The sequence below is a fragment of the Amphibalanus amphitrite genome, unplaced genomic scaffold (assembly GCF_019059575.1).
Source record: "Amphibalanus amphitrite isolate SeventyFive unplaced genomic scaffold, NRLGWU_Aamphi_draft 001646F_arrow, whole genome shotgun sequence".
Lineage (NCBI taxonomy): Eukaryota > Metazoa > Arthropoda > Thecostraca > Balanomorpha > Balanidae > Amphibalanus > Amphibalanus amphitrite.
The window spans coordinates 31,278-44,742 of record NW_024883139.1 but is presented as its reverse complement, the minus strand read 5'-3'; the positions used below and the strand labels follow the sequence as shown (position 1 = coordinate 44,742).

The 13,465-nt window shown below is 50.7% G+C and overlaps 2 protein-coding genes across 2 annotated transcripts in view; both read left to right on the top strand.

Annotated features, from left to right (window-relative positions):
• LOC122374361 (acetylcholine receptor subunit alpha-like 1) overlaps window positions 1–4,901 on the top strand; it is a 31,896-nt gene extending 26,995 nt beyond the window's left edge. Inside the window, exons 5-6 of the mRNA XM_043353053.1 lie at window positions 705–1,544; window positions 3,584–4,901. Coding sequence (XP_043208988.1) covers window positions 705–1,544; window positions 3,584–3,778 — 1,035 coding nt within the window. The 3' untranslated portion in view covers window positions 3,779–4,901. The remainder of the gene's footprint in view (window positions 1–704; window positions 1,545–3,583) is intronic.
• Window positions 4,902–13,181: 8,280 nt separating this feature from the next.
• Window positions 13,182–13,465, top strand: part of LOC122374358 — a gene marked incomplete at its 3' end in the record, with an annotated part of 31,355 nt that continues 31,071 nt past the window's right edge. The window contains exon 1 of the mRNA XM_043353050.1: window positions 13,182–13,441. The remainder of the gene's footprint in view (window positions 13,442–13,465) is intronic.

Genomic DNA, 13,465 nt, shown 5'->3' with positions numbered 1-13,465 from the left:
TATGACTATAATGCCCTTGTACACTTATCAATACCTAGATTCGCATTGTTTCCAAATATTTTTATTAGTACTTTGTAGGAAATCACGCTGGATTCTATTCGCAATAAGCAACAGCAACAGGAAATCCGTTCGTGGAAAACATGCTGATAGTTTTCTTAGGAGCCATATAGGCCTTCCAAGTAATCATCTTATTCAATCACGGTACCGCCAATCTGCTTTGAATTTTACCTTCAGAGAAAAAGCGTGGCTATGGCTTTGACAGGAGTAATTTCAGATGTGTATCGCAGGTAAATGGAAGCTGGTTTGCCGTTCTGGGGAGACAATTATGCCCCTGCATCCACACATTGCCATGCGGATGATTGCTTCTTCGACGTTTTGGCATCATCATGGCATTCGGGAAATGAGGAAAATGTTTTTTGAGTCAACATCTTGACGTCACTTGTGAGAATATTCATTCTGGGTTAGATGTCTCACCAAACATTCGAGCTGAATACCAGCAGCTGTATACAATGCATGGTTGGGATACATAAGAAGAACGACCTGCGTAAATGGACGCAGGCGCGTGTGGATGCCCATTGATTGCCCACATATATTGCATACGTCCGTGGCCATATGCTATTCAAAGAAGCATGTTTTTGGTGGTGGACCACACCTAAAATTTGTGCGTTACACTAACATGTTGCTATTATTGTTCGATGTTCCAGTTGGATCTACAGCATCTTCACCAGACTCCGGACTCAAACGACGTTGACTACGGCATCGACCTAAACGACTACTACATCAGCGTGGAGTGGGACGTGATGTCAGTACCCGCCCAGCGCCGGGAGCGGTACTACAGCTGCTGCGAGGAGCCCTACCCGGACATCTACTTCAACATCACCCTAAGGCGAAAGACGCTCTTCTACACGGTGAACCTCATCATCCCCTGCGTGGGCATCAGCTTCCTCTCCGTCCTGGTGTTCTACCTGCCGTCAGAGTCGGGCGAAAAGGTCTCGCTCTGCATCTCGATCCTGCTGTCGTTGACTGTGTTCGTCCTGTTGCTGGCTGAGATCATTCCTCCGACGTCTTTGACAGTACCTCTCCTCGGCAAGTACCTGCTCTTCACCATGATTCTGGTCACGCTGTCCGTCATGTCGACCATCTGCGTGCTCAACGTCAACTTTCGCTCGCCGAGCACGCACCGGATGTCGGGCTGGATGCGGCGCCTGTTCGTCCAGTACCTGCCCTCCATCCTGTTCGTGGTGCGGCCCGCCAAGGATGATGACGAAGAGGTCGTTCCTGACGGCGAGGAGTCGACGCTGGCGGAGCTGGAGCTGCCGGCGCCGCCGTCCCGCTACGACCTGGAGCGGTACGGCGACGCCAGTGTGGTGGGTGACCGGCTGGCCCTACCCTTCGCCTCCCCGCTGGAGGGCGGATTCTGCTCGCACCACGCGCCGCCCTCCTCACCTCCCGGGGGCAGCAAACTCGACTACCGCGTCCAGAACGCCATCATGGGCGTGCGCACCATCGCCCAACACATGAAGAACAAAGACACCTACGAGGATGTGAGTATACTACCGCGATTTTTTATCATGGTTATCGATTAATGTTTTGTTTCTTTCCTCGCCGTGTCAGCCTTAGGATCATGTCACTTAGATAGCTATTCTTTTCTCCTTCGTAAGGGGCTTAGTCGGATTCCATTGGTTCATGCGATGATGGGTAGCACAACTAAAATATAATATGGAGTATAGACCTTGCATATGAATCAATAAAAATGATTTTTGAGAGCCCGCAGACGTACATTGCGTATAGTAACTTATGTGTTTATCGACCCTTCCTCTTTTCAATGAATTTCATTGAAGGTGCCCAGCCCATACTTACGAGAAATCTAGCGTACAAACCTCATCAATCTTGCTTCTTGAAAGCTTTTGTGTTTCTAAACGCCTCCGTTATTCTGTTAACAGGCTATTATTCCGCTCGTATAGGCAACGGCGTTGTGCAGCTATAAATTTCATTTTCCTTGTAGCTCCTTGTTTTCTCGGTTCATGGAGCAACTACGAATGTGCTGCTTGCAGAAGAATGTGTAGTGGGATTTCATTAAATGATTCATTCCTAATCCTTCGTTTCACCTATCAGCACCAAATTTACCAAAGTATCCAACACAGCGACGGTAAATGTCAGCGAAACAAGTGATATTGTTAACCCTCGCCCGCACATGCCATTTTCCCATCCTAGAACGCACATGGGGGGTGGTTGCCACCCCCCCCCCCGCGCCATTTCGTTCCTGTTGGAGATAGAGCTTAGCGGTGAAGACCAAAAAGATTCTTTGGGAAGAGACAAATCCAATGATACCCAGTTTTGCCTTCTCAGGTCAGTCATTGACCTTCCAGGTCAGGTCAAACTAAAAAATGTTGCTGTTTTGGGTCACCGTTGGATATCAAGTGCGCTGCTTATCATATACCGATGACGATGCTGTTTTCTGGTGCCTGTACACCTGTACATCGTCGAAAAACATGTTCCGTGATAGTTGGGAGGTAAAACTGGCAAAAAAAGGCCGAAATCAAGGTGTCAAAAGCTCACAAGGCCCATGGCAAACGAAAGATGTTGAGAATTGGCCATTTGGGTCATGACATGACCTGAAAAACAAGGTCATATCTCCGAAACCAAAAATCACAGACACTTGAAATTTTCAGTGAACATCAAGAAAGGATAGAGGAGCAGCTATACGAAAAATCAGCCTTCTAGCTCCAAAAATGTTGAGTGCAGAGCAGAAAGACTACCTGGGGGGGGGGGTGGCACCCCCCCCCCCCCCATGTGCGGGCGAGGGTTAAACCGAATCACTGTTTGCTATTATCAACATTCGCATTCTATCTGTATCAGTGCAAACCCCGCCCTGTTCATCTGCCGGATGGCGGATAACAAACTGCTCTCGCTCTGTATAACCGACCGCAGCTGCTCCGCGCGATTTTCTGATGCCGACCTCCATTACGGCCAAGGCAGCCATGAATAAAAGATAAATGACGGAATCGTCGCTGCCGTAAATTTTGAGTTCGTTGTCTGGCGACATTGCGTCAGTTTATCAACATTGACCACGTGTCAGCGGCGGGCCTTTGGATGGATGCCACAATCGGCACCCGTCGCCGCGAGGGCTCCGCTCGGGCGGACATTATAACGCCGCTGAATACACAGTAATAATATGCAGATGAAGACTGGCGATGGCCGCTGCATTGTTAACGCTGATGTGAGAGCCGTTAGGGGCCAGTGAAAGCGACTGCCGCCTTCGCTGTAATGGTTATGTGCTGACTTGCCGCCGGGTAACGCCTGTTCTTATCAAGCGAGCTGCAAGGAGACAAATTAGTCTTCAGTTAGATTTGACAGCTAGCACACAAATTATCACGAAGTGATGTATTTCTCGACACAAACCAGGCTACACCACTAATGAGGTTATGTCGTAAGAAATCCTATGTATTCTCATTTTTTGTGACGGGAGAAATACATTGGCAGCGATGACATTCGTTCTCCTACCATCATCTATCACTCAACGATTGTCTCTACGTACCGCTGTCGCTGATGCGTCTGCGACGCCCCCTCCCCCTGTCCACAGATCGAGGCTGACTGGCAGTACGTAGCCATGGTGCTGGACCGGCTGTTCCTCTGGATCTTCTCACTAGCCTGCGTGATCGGCACGTGTGCCATCCTGCTGCAGGCGCCGTCACTGTACGACAACACGACACCCATCGACCGGCTCAAGTCCAAGGTGGCGCGGGCAGACCTCAACACCATGGGCCCTGAGGAGTGACCCTGTAGTAGCCGCTCGGACGGGTGCTGTGCCGTGAACACTGGTAACGGTGACGGCAAGCGTGCAGTGGTGCTGGTGCATGGCGAGCACACGGTGCTAGAACATGTTTGGGAGCTTGCGCTCGTGTGTGAAATGCTCCGAGTTCACAAAAAGCCGGTGTGTGGTGCTGTAGGAATGACGGTGGCGCCGTTGCTGTTAGAAGGGTCTTGGTGTCTCCGTGTTGACCAGGGGCGCGACTGAAAGGTGTACTGAAGGGAGGGTGAGGTAGGTGGTGTTTGATGACCCCGATTCTGTCGCCCAGCCCGTTGCATTCCGAAAGTTTCGTATCAAAGTAGCCAGCGCTGGCAGCTAAATGTTTTTCGTGGGTGATGCTCTACAAGGGCCCAAACTACCCTTACCAAGACTAGCAAACATCTCAATAGGGTACAGAGCGGATGCTTGAATCTTGCCGTTTTACAGACAGTAACGAGCTTTACGTGTCAGAGGCCGTTTACTGCAGCTGGAGAGCTAGCTGGCAGCTGTGGAGGCTCATTTATAAACTGGCTACCTCCTCTGATGACCGCATAGGCCATGCTTTAGCGTTCTGCGCTAGCCTCTAACTCTATTCCTGGTGTCTAGAGAGCAGCCAAAGGCAACATATATTGGCGCAACGGATCCGGTGAGAGCTGCCACATCTTGCAGCATCCTTCGCACCGACATGTATAGTGTTCCATAGCAATATTATGGTGTGGGTGAACCCACATTCGTATATGCTCGTCGTATGTACATGGAAAACGTTCCTGCTTGCCAACTAAGAGCATTCAAACAAAGTCTGCAGTGTGTGCAGGCAAATGCTCAAACAGAGGTTGCGTATATTTGTACCAATGGGAAGCGAGTCAATCTTTCATGTCTTCCAACTTTCTTGCCTGCTTATATAATTTTATTAACTATGGACATGTCGTACTGTGGCTGAATCCTTTATACAAACAATTAATCTCATGATATGTTGCTTATCATATATTATTCGTGCAGAGTATCAACCCGCGTAACTAAGTATACTCATAAGTTAGAGGAGCGCTCGGTGTCTGTACCACTGTTCACGGAAGAAAATGATGCTCACCTCGAATAAACATTCCTTCCACAACGATGTTTAGGTGGGCCTAACTTCATTTAAATGAACACATACTAGCCTGACGGGTCAATTTTTGATTGTGACGGAAAGTTGACAATTACAACGCTGAAGCATCATCGTGTAATATGATTATTATAACAGCTGATATATATTCAGTGATTCACCTACGCCTCCATGCTGCATTGAGAGGACCGCTTCATCCTTATGACGCCTCTTATTACTTCTCTTACGGTCTTGGCTTTATCATGAAATGTTATCCATTTTGGTCCCAATGCTGGCACAACCGCTATACATACATACAAACTCATCCGTCATGCATGTCTGCAATATCCTCACCGAGGTCAGACAAATGTCACAAGCTCGTTTTATGGGCGAAACACGCAAGCGAGCTGCCCAGTTGCCACACTCCTGCTGTCATTTGACTGAGCTGCACCATCGTGCAAATGGACTTGTCTGGAACGAGTTCCATTTCCGGTCTATCGTCCCCAGAGAGTCCGTCGCGGACGCTACAACGATCGAGGCGAGGAGTCCGATGGAGTCCGACTGGCCAAGGACTGCACGGAATCACCACCAGTTCATGTTGGAAATTGACAATAAACTTACTGCTGGCGCCGCAGAGAACGGAGGCATCACTTGTTGGGATTGTTTGGCGTTGGCTTGTCATAGCGCCAGCGCATCGCATAGTGCTAACAGCGCAGTGGAAACCTTCAATTTGACAGCCGTCTTGCCTATCTATGAAAGTGCGTGCAACTCTGCTTGCAGCAGCTCCGTTGCCGCGAAATGTTCCCTGTGCTGTGACACGTACCTATGCTATTTCCCTGATTGTGGCGGCCGCCGTCCGCGGCTCCAGCGGACTGGCTGTGATGGCGACACACTGATATTCCCGTCTGCATTGGCCTGTCGTACCGAGCCGCTGCAGAATGTCAATGCCCGGGACAGCACGGTCCCAGGTGTTACATGCGGCTCATTTCAGCGACCCGCTGCGGTTGGCAGGGTCTCTGTTTTGGTTCACTGTTGAGCGCCGATCGGGCGGCTGTGTGCAGTATCTGTGTCGTACGCTGCCGGATTGTGTGGGTGGAAGAGCTTATAAGGGTCGCTGGCGCTGCTGCCGAGCAAGAGATAACTGGCTGCTGAATCCCCTGGAAATGGTCAAAGGCGATGCTTTGCATATTGGAACCTCGCAAAATATCTTTTACCTATGAAGTTTTATTCCGCGAAGTAGTTTGGAGAACACCAAGACCTAATGTGCGCTAAATTGTCAGATGTTTTTGTATGTGATTAAATTTACGTCACAATATCCACACCCGAGTAATCCAGCTCTAGCTAAATGTACCCAGCCTATAAAGGACGAAAAACGTACATAAGATTCGCTATCAAAATACCACGTTCCTTTATATTTTATCCTCAATTTTCCAAGAAGAGTTTCTATCATCTCCATCAATCCACTCAGATCTCACGTAAGTCTCTCTTATTTCGGTTTCCGGTCCGGTTACCTACGGCTGGATAAAGGAATTCTCGCTCTCTCCGGGGCCCTATCAGGCCGTGGAAGAGTGAGCACCGAGGTAATCACCTCGGACTGTGCCCCGGGGGCGCTGTTGGCGGCGCCGGAGAGCGCCATCCGCGTCCGTTTGAGAAGACCGAGCGCACTATAAACGCCCCCCCCGCGCCAGTGAAACTGTCTGGCGGCCACGGGTGTGGACTGTGGCACCCCGGTATCATCCACGGGTATTACGGGATGGGGCATCCGTGGACCAGCACGGAACGACACTGATCCCATCGTCCACGGGTGTCCACGTGTGCCACGGTGAGTCTGATATCACGCGTGGCTGTGTAAAGGTGTGGGAGCATTGAACAATGAAGCAGTCAGCAATGTGTTCCACATTCAAAGATGTCCAGCGCCGAAAGACTATCTGACGCTGACTGTTGTGATCTGCGGACATGCTCACACTTCCAACGCCGCAGAGTCTTCTTTACTCGCCGGTTTAGCTCAGTCCAGCCCTCAGCCCTGCGCCCTAGGTGCTTCCTGGTTTGAAGCCACAATATAAGCAGCGATGAATGAGTTTGTTGCCATATTTGAGGCGCGTCAGGTGCATTATTGCAAACCTGAAGTGGTCATCTTGTCATGACATTATTAACCCGCGCCGGGCCGGTGCTCTGAGATTCCGCGCCGGGCCGGGGGGGGGGGGGTGTCTGAACACCCGCCCCCCTTCTAACTCGGCTCCTGGGCCACATAGCGAAACGCGGTAAGCGGCAATCGAAAGAACGTCCAAAATAAGGACGAAAACGCTTCGGTCATTTTTTGGGTCAGGTCAAAGGTCAGGTCACCAGAGGTCACCAAAGGTCAAATGTTCACTATTTCAACATTTTGGAAACTGCCAACGGCTATCTCGGGAACCGATAGAGCTACAGCGCTGCGGAAAAGCGCATTCGATAGCCCTTTTACAGACCTTTCTGAGTAATGTCCTCAGATTCGACCTCAGGTCAACGGTTTAGCCTCCAGAGGGCAAAAACTCCAAAATATCCGTTTTTACGAAAAACGTTTTTACGGCAATTACTTTTGACTCAAAAAAGTCATGACATTACTTTTGCCACCATCGTGTTTCTCTCGTCGAGACGCGTCGAATGAACTATAATTTGACCTTGAAAGGTCAACTTGAAAATTTGACCTCAGGTCAAGTTCATGACCTGACCGGAAAAGGTCATGTTGCATATCAATCGATCCGCAACGTCGAGCCGAACACATCTAACCCTCGCCCGCACATGCCATTTTCCCATCCTAGAACGCACATGGGGGGGGGGGGGGTTGCCACCCCCCCGCGCCATTTCGTTCCTGTTGGAGATAGAGCTTAGCAGTAAGGACCAAAAAGATTCTTTGGGAAGAGACGAATCCAATGATACCCAGTTTTACCTTCTCAGGTCAGTCATTGACCTTCCAGGTCAGGTCAAACTAAAAAATGTTGCTGTTTTGGGTCACCGTTGGATATCAAGTGCGCTGCTTATCAAATACCGATGACGATGCTGTTTTCTGGTGCCAAGCCAGCTAGAACCTCTTTGTCACACTATCCGACCAGAATTTTGCTGCTGAGGTCATTTCAGGTCAAGTTAGGTCAAGGTCAATTATATGTGTTTGTATGTCTGTGTGTGTCTGTGTGTATACTGATGTGTGCACCGATTGTTTTTGGGTCCATATCACATGAAATCATGATCTGAGAAGCTTTTACCAAAAATGCAGTCAAAAAAACTTCACAAAAAGTAAATTCAGCTTGCCTAAAACGCAATTATCTTAGATGACCTAGGTTGACCTTGACCCTGACCTTGACCCCTGTACATCGTCGAACAACATGTTCCATGATAGGTGGGAGGTAAGACTGGCAAAAAAGGCCGAAATCAGGGTGTCAAAAGCTCACAAGGCCCATGGCAAACGCAAGATGTTGAGAATTGGCCATTTGGGTCATGACATGACCTGAAAAACAAGGTCATATCTCCGAAACCAAAAATCACAGAAACTTGAAATTTTCAGTGGACATCAAGAAAGGATAGACGAGCAGCTATACGAAAAATCAGCCTTCTAGCTCTAAAAATGTTGAGTGCAGAGCAGAAAGACTGCCTGGGGGGGTGGCAACCCCCCCCCCCCCATGTGCGGGCGAGGGCTAAGGGGTTTTCAGCGCTCTAGCACGTCTCTATCAGAAGTTATTAGCGAAAAACTGTTAGATTCTGTTCGTGACCTGAGATGACCTCGGGGACATAACGAGGGGTCACAGTTGCCATTTTCCGGTTCAGTGTGTCCATTTTACCTACATCTCGATGCCTGGGCGTAGGAACGTCATGAAAAGTGGGTGGGCCACCCTGTCAAGGGGCCTCCTTTTCCAGGGGGCCTCCTATTTTCAGGGGCCTCCAACTTCTGCCTCGTCCTGCTGGCTGCTTTCAAGTATAACCTCCAAATCTAGCTTCTGAGATCGGGCAGATGTTCCCAGGGGCGTAACCGCTTAAGCGAACAGTGCGGAAAGTCCGCATCATTTTTAAAGCTTATTCCCCCTCCGATTTTTTTTTTTAATCTATTTGCCGCAAACGGCGCATGACCCCTGGAAACCCTTACACAAATGTCTTCCTCGTTTCCCAGGTGCCCCCATTAGCTTCATAGGCGCCCTCTTTGGCATATAAGCGCCCTATGTATAGTCATCAGAGACATCCCTATATGTCCAACAGTCGCCCCGTTGTCGCATACAATGTGCGCTTATCATAGGCGTCTCTCTTTTATGGACACTTGAAGGCGCCTCTCTTTGCCATGCCGGCGCAACTGTTTCTTATGAATGCACCCCCATGGCATTGATCAATTGCAATTTGCAGACCTCTATTGCATGTGGACGCCCATATATGTAGGCCTCAGAGGCGCCCCTCTTTCGCATTGAGGCGCCCCTATGGGCTTCATAGGCGCCCCTCTATTGCACGTAGGTGCCCTACTGTCTCAGAACCGCTCCCCTTTGGCATGCAGACGCCCATCTTTCGTACGGAGGAGCCGCTGTGGTTCTTAGAGACGGCATGGTGCTCCCAGACGCAGATGGAGCTCTCGGAGTCGACAGTGTGGGACCTTCAGTCGCTGATGGGTGCCCGCCAGATGTGGACCCTCGGAGACGCCGGTATGGGGCCCTCAGAGATGCCGGTATGTGGCCCTTTAGAGACACCGGTGTGGAACCCTCAGATACTTCAGTGTGAAGCCCTTACAATTGCTGGTGTGGGGCTATGAATGCGCTGGCTTAAATCCCTCAGAGGCCGGTACATGGACATTAGAGCTCAGTGAGAGTTTGTGTGGTGCCTTCAGTGGCCTTGTGGAGCCGTTAGACATCAACATGGTGCTCTCAGGAGCCGGTAAGTCCTCAGAGTCACCGGTGTGGGGCCTTCAGAGCTCCGAGATACTGGTATGGGGCCCTCAGAGGTGTCGGTGTGGGTCCTTCAGATGTACCTATAGAGCCTTGAGATGCACAGGTGTGGTGGCCCACAGAGGCGCCGGTGTGGGGCCCCCAGAGCAACCGATATAGGGCCTTAAGAGACACTAGTATGACACTCAAAGGCGCCGCTGTGTGGCGCTCATAAACACTGGTGTGGAGCCATCACAGGCGGATGGAGCCGTTAGAGGCCGGAAAGGGCCCTTAGATGCCTACAAGGAGCCTTCAGAAGCCAGCGTGGCACCCTTATGGGGATAAGCGTGTCTACTTAGGAGCCCTTGAGGTGCTCTCATGAGCTCTGTGGGGCCCTACCGAGCCGAAATATGGCCACGGCCAGTTGCCGCCGCATGGCTCTTCGGACTATCATTCTCAAGGGCCTCATCTGCCTAGTTTGAATAGAAGGGCCTCTCAGACCATCAGTCTCATGGGCCTCCTCTGGCTAGTATAAATAGAAGGGCCTGTTAGACCATCAATCCTAGGGGCCTCCTCTGGTTAGTATAAATAGAAGAGCCTCTCAGACCATTGATCTTAGGGGGCTCCTGTGGACAGTATAAATAAAAGGGCCTCTCAGACCATCAGTCCCGGGGGCCTCCCTAGAAAAGTGTAAATGTGGATAGAGGGCCCCCTCAGATTCATTACGAGTGGACCTCTCTGACTTATCAGTCTCAGGGGCCTCTTGTGGCCAGTATGCATATAAGAGCCTCTCAGACCATCGGTCCCAGGGGCCTCTTCTGACTAGTGTGGATAGAGGGCCTCCCAGACCACCAGTTTCAGGGGCCTCCAGTGGCCAGTTATATGAACAGAAGGGCCTCACAGCCATCAGCCTCGGGGGCCTCTTCTGACTGGTGTGAATATGAGGGCCTCTCATACCATCAGTCTCAGGGGCCTCCTCTGCCTAGTGTGAATATAAGGGCTTCCCAGGCCAGCAGTCTCAGGGGACTCTTCTGACTGGTGCCGGATTGAGGGACCTCCCAGACCGAAAGTTTTGGGGGTCTCCTGTGGCCAGTATGAATAGAAGGGCCTCTCAGTCCATCAGTATCATGGGCCTCTTCTGCCTGGTGTGATTATAAGGGCCTCTCAGGTCATCAGTCTCAGGGGCCTCCTCTGACTACAATGTAGATGGATAGGCCTCCCAGACATCAGTCTCAGGGGCCTCTTCTGACTATTGAGGATAGAGGGGCCTCCTCTGACTAGTGAAGGTAGGGGGCCTTGGCTAGACCGCCAGTGTCAGGGGCCTATTCTGACTAGTGTGGATGGAGGGGCCTCCCAGACCACCAGTCTCAAACCTCTGACTAGTGTAGATAGAGGGGCCTCCCAGACCGCCAGTGTCAGGGGCCTCCCCAGACCAGTGTGGATATTGGGGCCTCCTCAGATCCACTAGGGCCTCTCAGGCCATCAGTCTCAGGGGCTTCGACTGACAAGTATGAACAGAGGGCCTCCTTGGATCCATCACGGCCCCTTGGAGTCCGTGCGTGGCGATTCGTGGAACTTATTTTTACCGAGTTTGTTTATTCTGGAAGGTGACGACGTCCTCTCAAATCGAGACGAGGGGCCTCGAGTAAAAAGTGGGTGGGCCAAAACACATGGTTGGCCCCCCCACCTCGAAAAGTGGGTGGGCACTTGCCCACCTGGCCCCCCCTGTTCCTACGCCTATGTCTCGATGTTTGAGAGTGTCTAGAATAGTGTTCGTGCAAAACAGACGCTTTTCAATTAGGTATCTCCCATTGACTTATAATGGAGAGGTCGCAAAATTGACCTGACCTTAGGTCACCGATATCAAAATTCCGAGATATACATTTCATAGATAATGTTGCTCTTATCAATCGCTGAAAGTTTCAAGGCAATTGATCAATCGGTGTAGCTATGACGAGCATTCTTATTTTTTCTTAGGTGAGGTCACTTGGCGTGACCTGGTGACCTGACCTAAGGTGGCCTGGGTCTGAAATTTTCACAACATGTGCGTAAAGGATGCACAAACAGGTGTGCCAAAAACGGCGGCGCGGAGCGCCGCCGTTTTTTAGATATCTGCGAAAAACAGCAGGGGGGGGGTGTTCAAACACCACCCCCCCGGCTCGGCGCGGGTTAACGTTGTGTTTATGAAGTCGGTCTCGTGTGCAGAAGGTACTTGCTCTGAACGGGCTCATTTGTACATAATGAGGTACATACATATTTGTGCCTTAGTTCTAATTCCACAAAAAGGCTGTGAAGTCCAACGCTGTAATACCCCGCGCCGGACCCGCGGTGCTCCGCGACTTCCGCGCCGGCCCGGGGGGGGGGGGTCTGAACACCCCCGACTAACTCGGCTCCTGGGCCTGGCCCTGGGCCACGTAGCGACACGCAGCAAGCGGCATTCGAGAGAACGTCAAAAATAATGACGAAAACACTTCAGTCATTTTTGGGTCAGGTCAAAGGTCAGGTCGCCAGAGGTCATCAAATGTAGTCCGTTTCAACAATTTTGGAAACTACCAACGGCTAGCTAACTCGGGGACCAACCAGCAGCGACATCTATAGTCGCGAGGCAGCGAGGTTGTAAGATAACGGGCTGTAGAGGACAGCGTAGTGCCCTTTTCCACACCGACACCCGAGTGACCGATGTGTTAGCTACAAAAATACCTATGCATTCTGTTCTGATGTGCTTACGCATGTTTGATGACGACTCTGGATGACGTCCTACCATGCTATCGTTTCATTGAAACCTTTGCATTATGTACGAGTATGCCAATTGACGAACGAATGGTCAGCTATAGAAACAATGGCCATGGTGACTTCTCTGACTGTCATTGTCATTGGTTGAATCTGACTGTTATTTACGTACTTATTTGGCGATTGAAGCTCATTTATCGCAAAACCTAGTTGGACTTATTTGGACTTTATTAAACGTATTTGGATAAGCCGTATCCGTCAGTATCAGACAAGTTGATAATATATAAAGATGGAGATGTAGGTAGGTAATCGATCCTTGAATGACCGTTGTCTGCGCAAAATAAGATAATAGCGAATGTAAGGGATAATTCTTATAAGAAACGTATCCATTTTACGTTTTCTATACATCACGATGAGGTAGGCCCACAGGGTCATGAAGTTTGTGCTGGATAGAAGATAACAGTGAGCTAAGCTGAACCCTATTGGCTCGGAAAGGTTTCCACAGATTCCTACCAACACAGTGATTAACAGGCCACGCTATCCCCAATACCGTGTAACAAATTCGCGTCATTAGGTGACGTGCACGGTGCTGACGTCGGCAGAGAGTGACAGACAGGTGACGGCGGCTGACCTCTGACCCCGGCGAGCGCGGCGGTCCTCCCTGGTGACTGCCTGTCCGGTGGAAAGAGGGCGACGAGGTGACAGCTGGTCGGCCTGTCATCAGCGGCAGCGGTCAGCGACAGCACAGCTGTGGTAAGCAACAGCGGCAGCAACAACAGCGGCAGCAGCAGTCAGCGGCAGCGACAACAGCGGCAGCAGCAGTCAGCGACAGCAGCGGCAGAGCCAGTGGCAGCGGCAGTGACAGCAGTTGGTCAGCACTTACGCCTTATAAGTCAGTGTCAGCGGCAGCGGCAGCGGCAGCGCCAGCGTAGGTGGCTCGGCGCGGAACAGCAGCAAAGTCACAAGGTCAGTACCCGTACGCATCTTTGA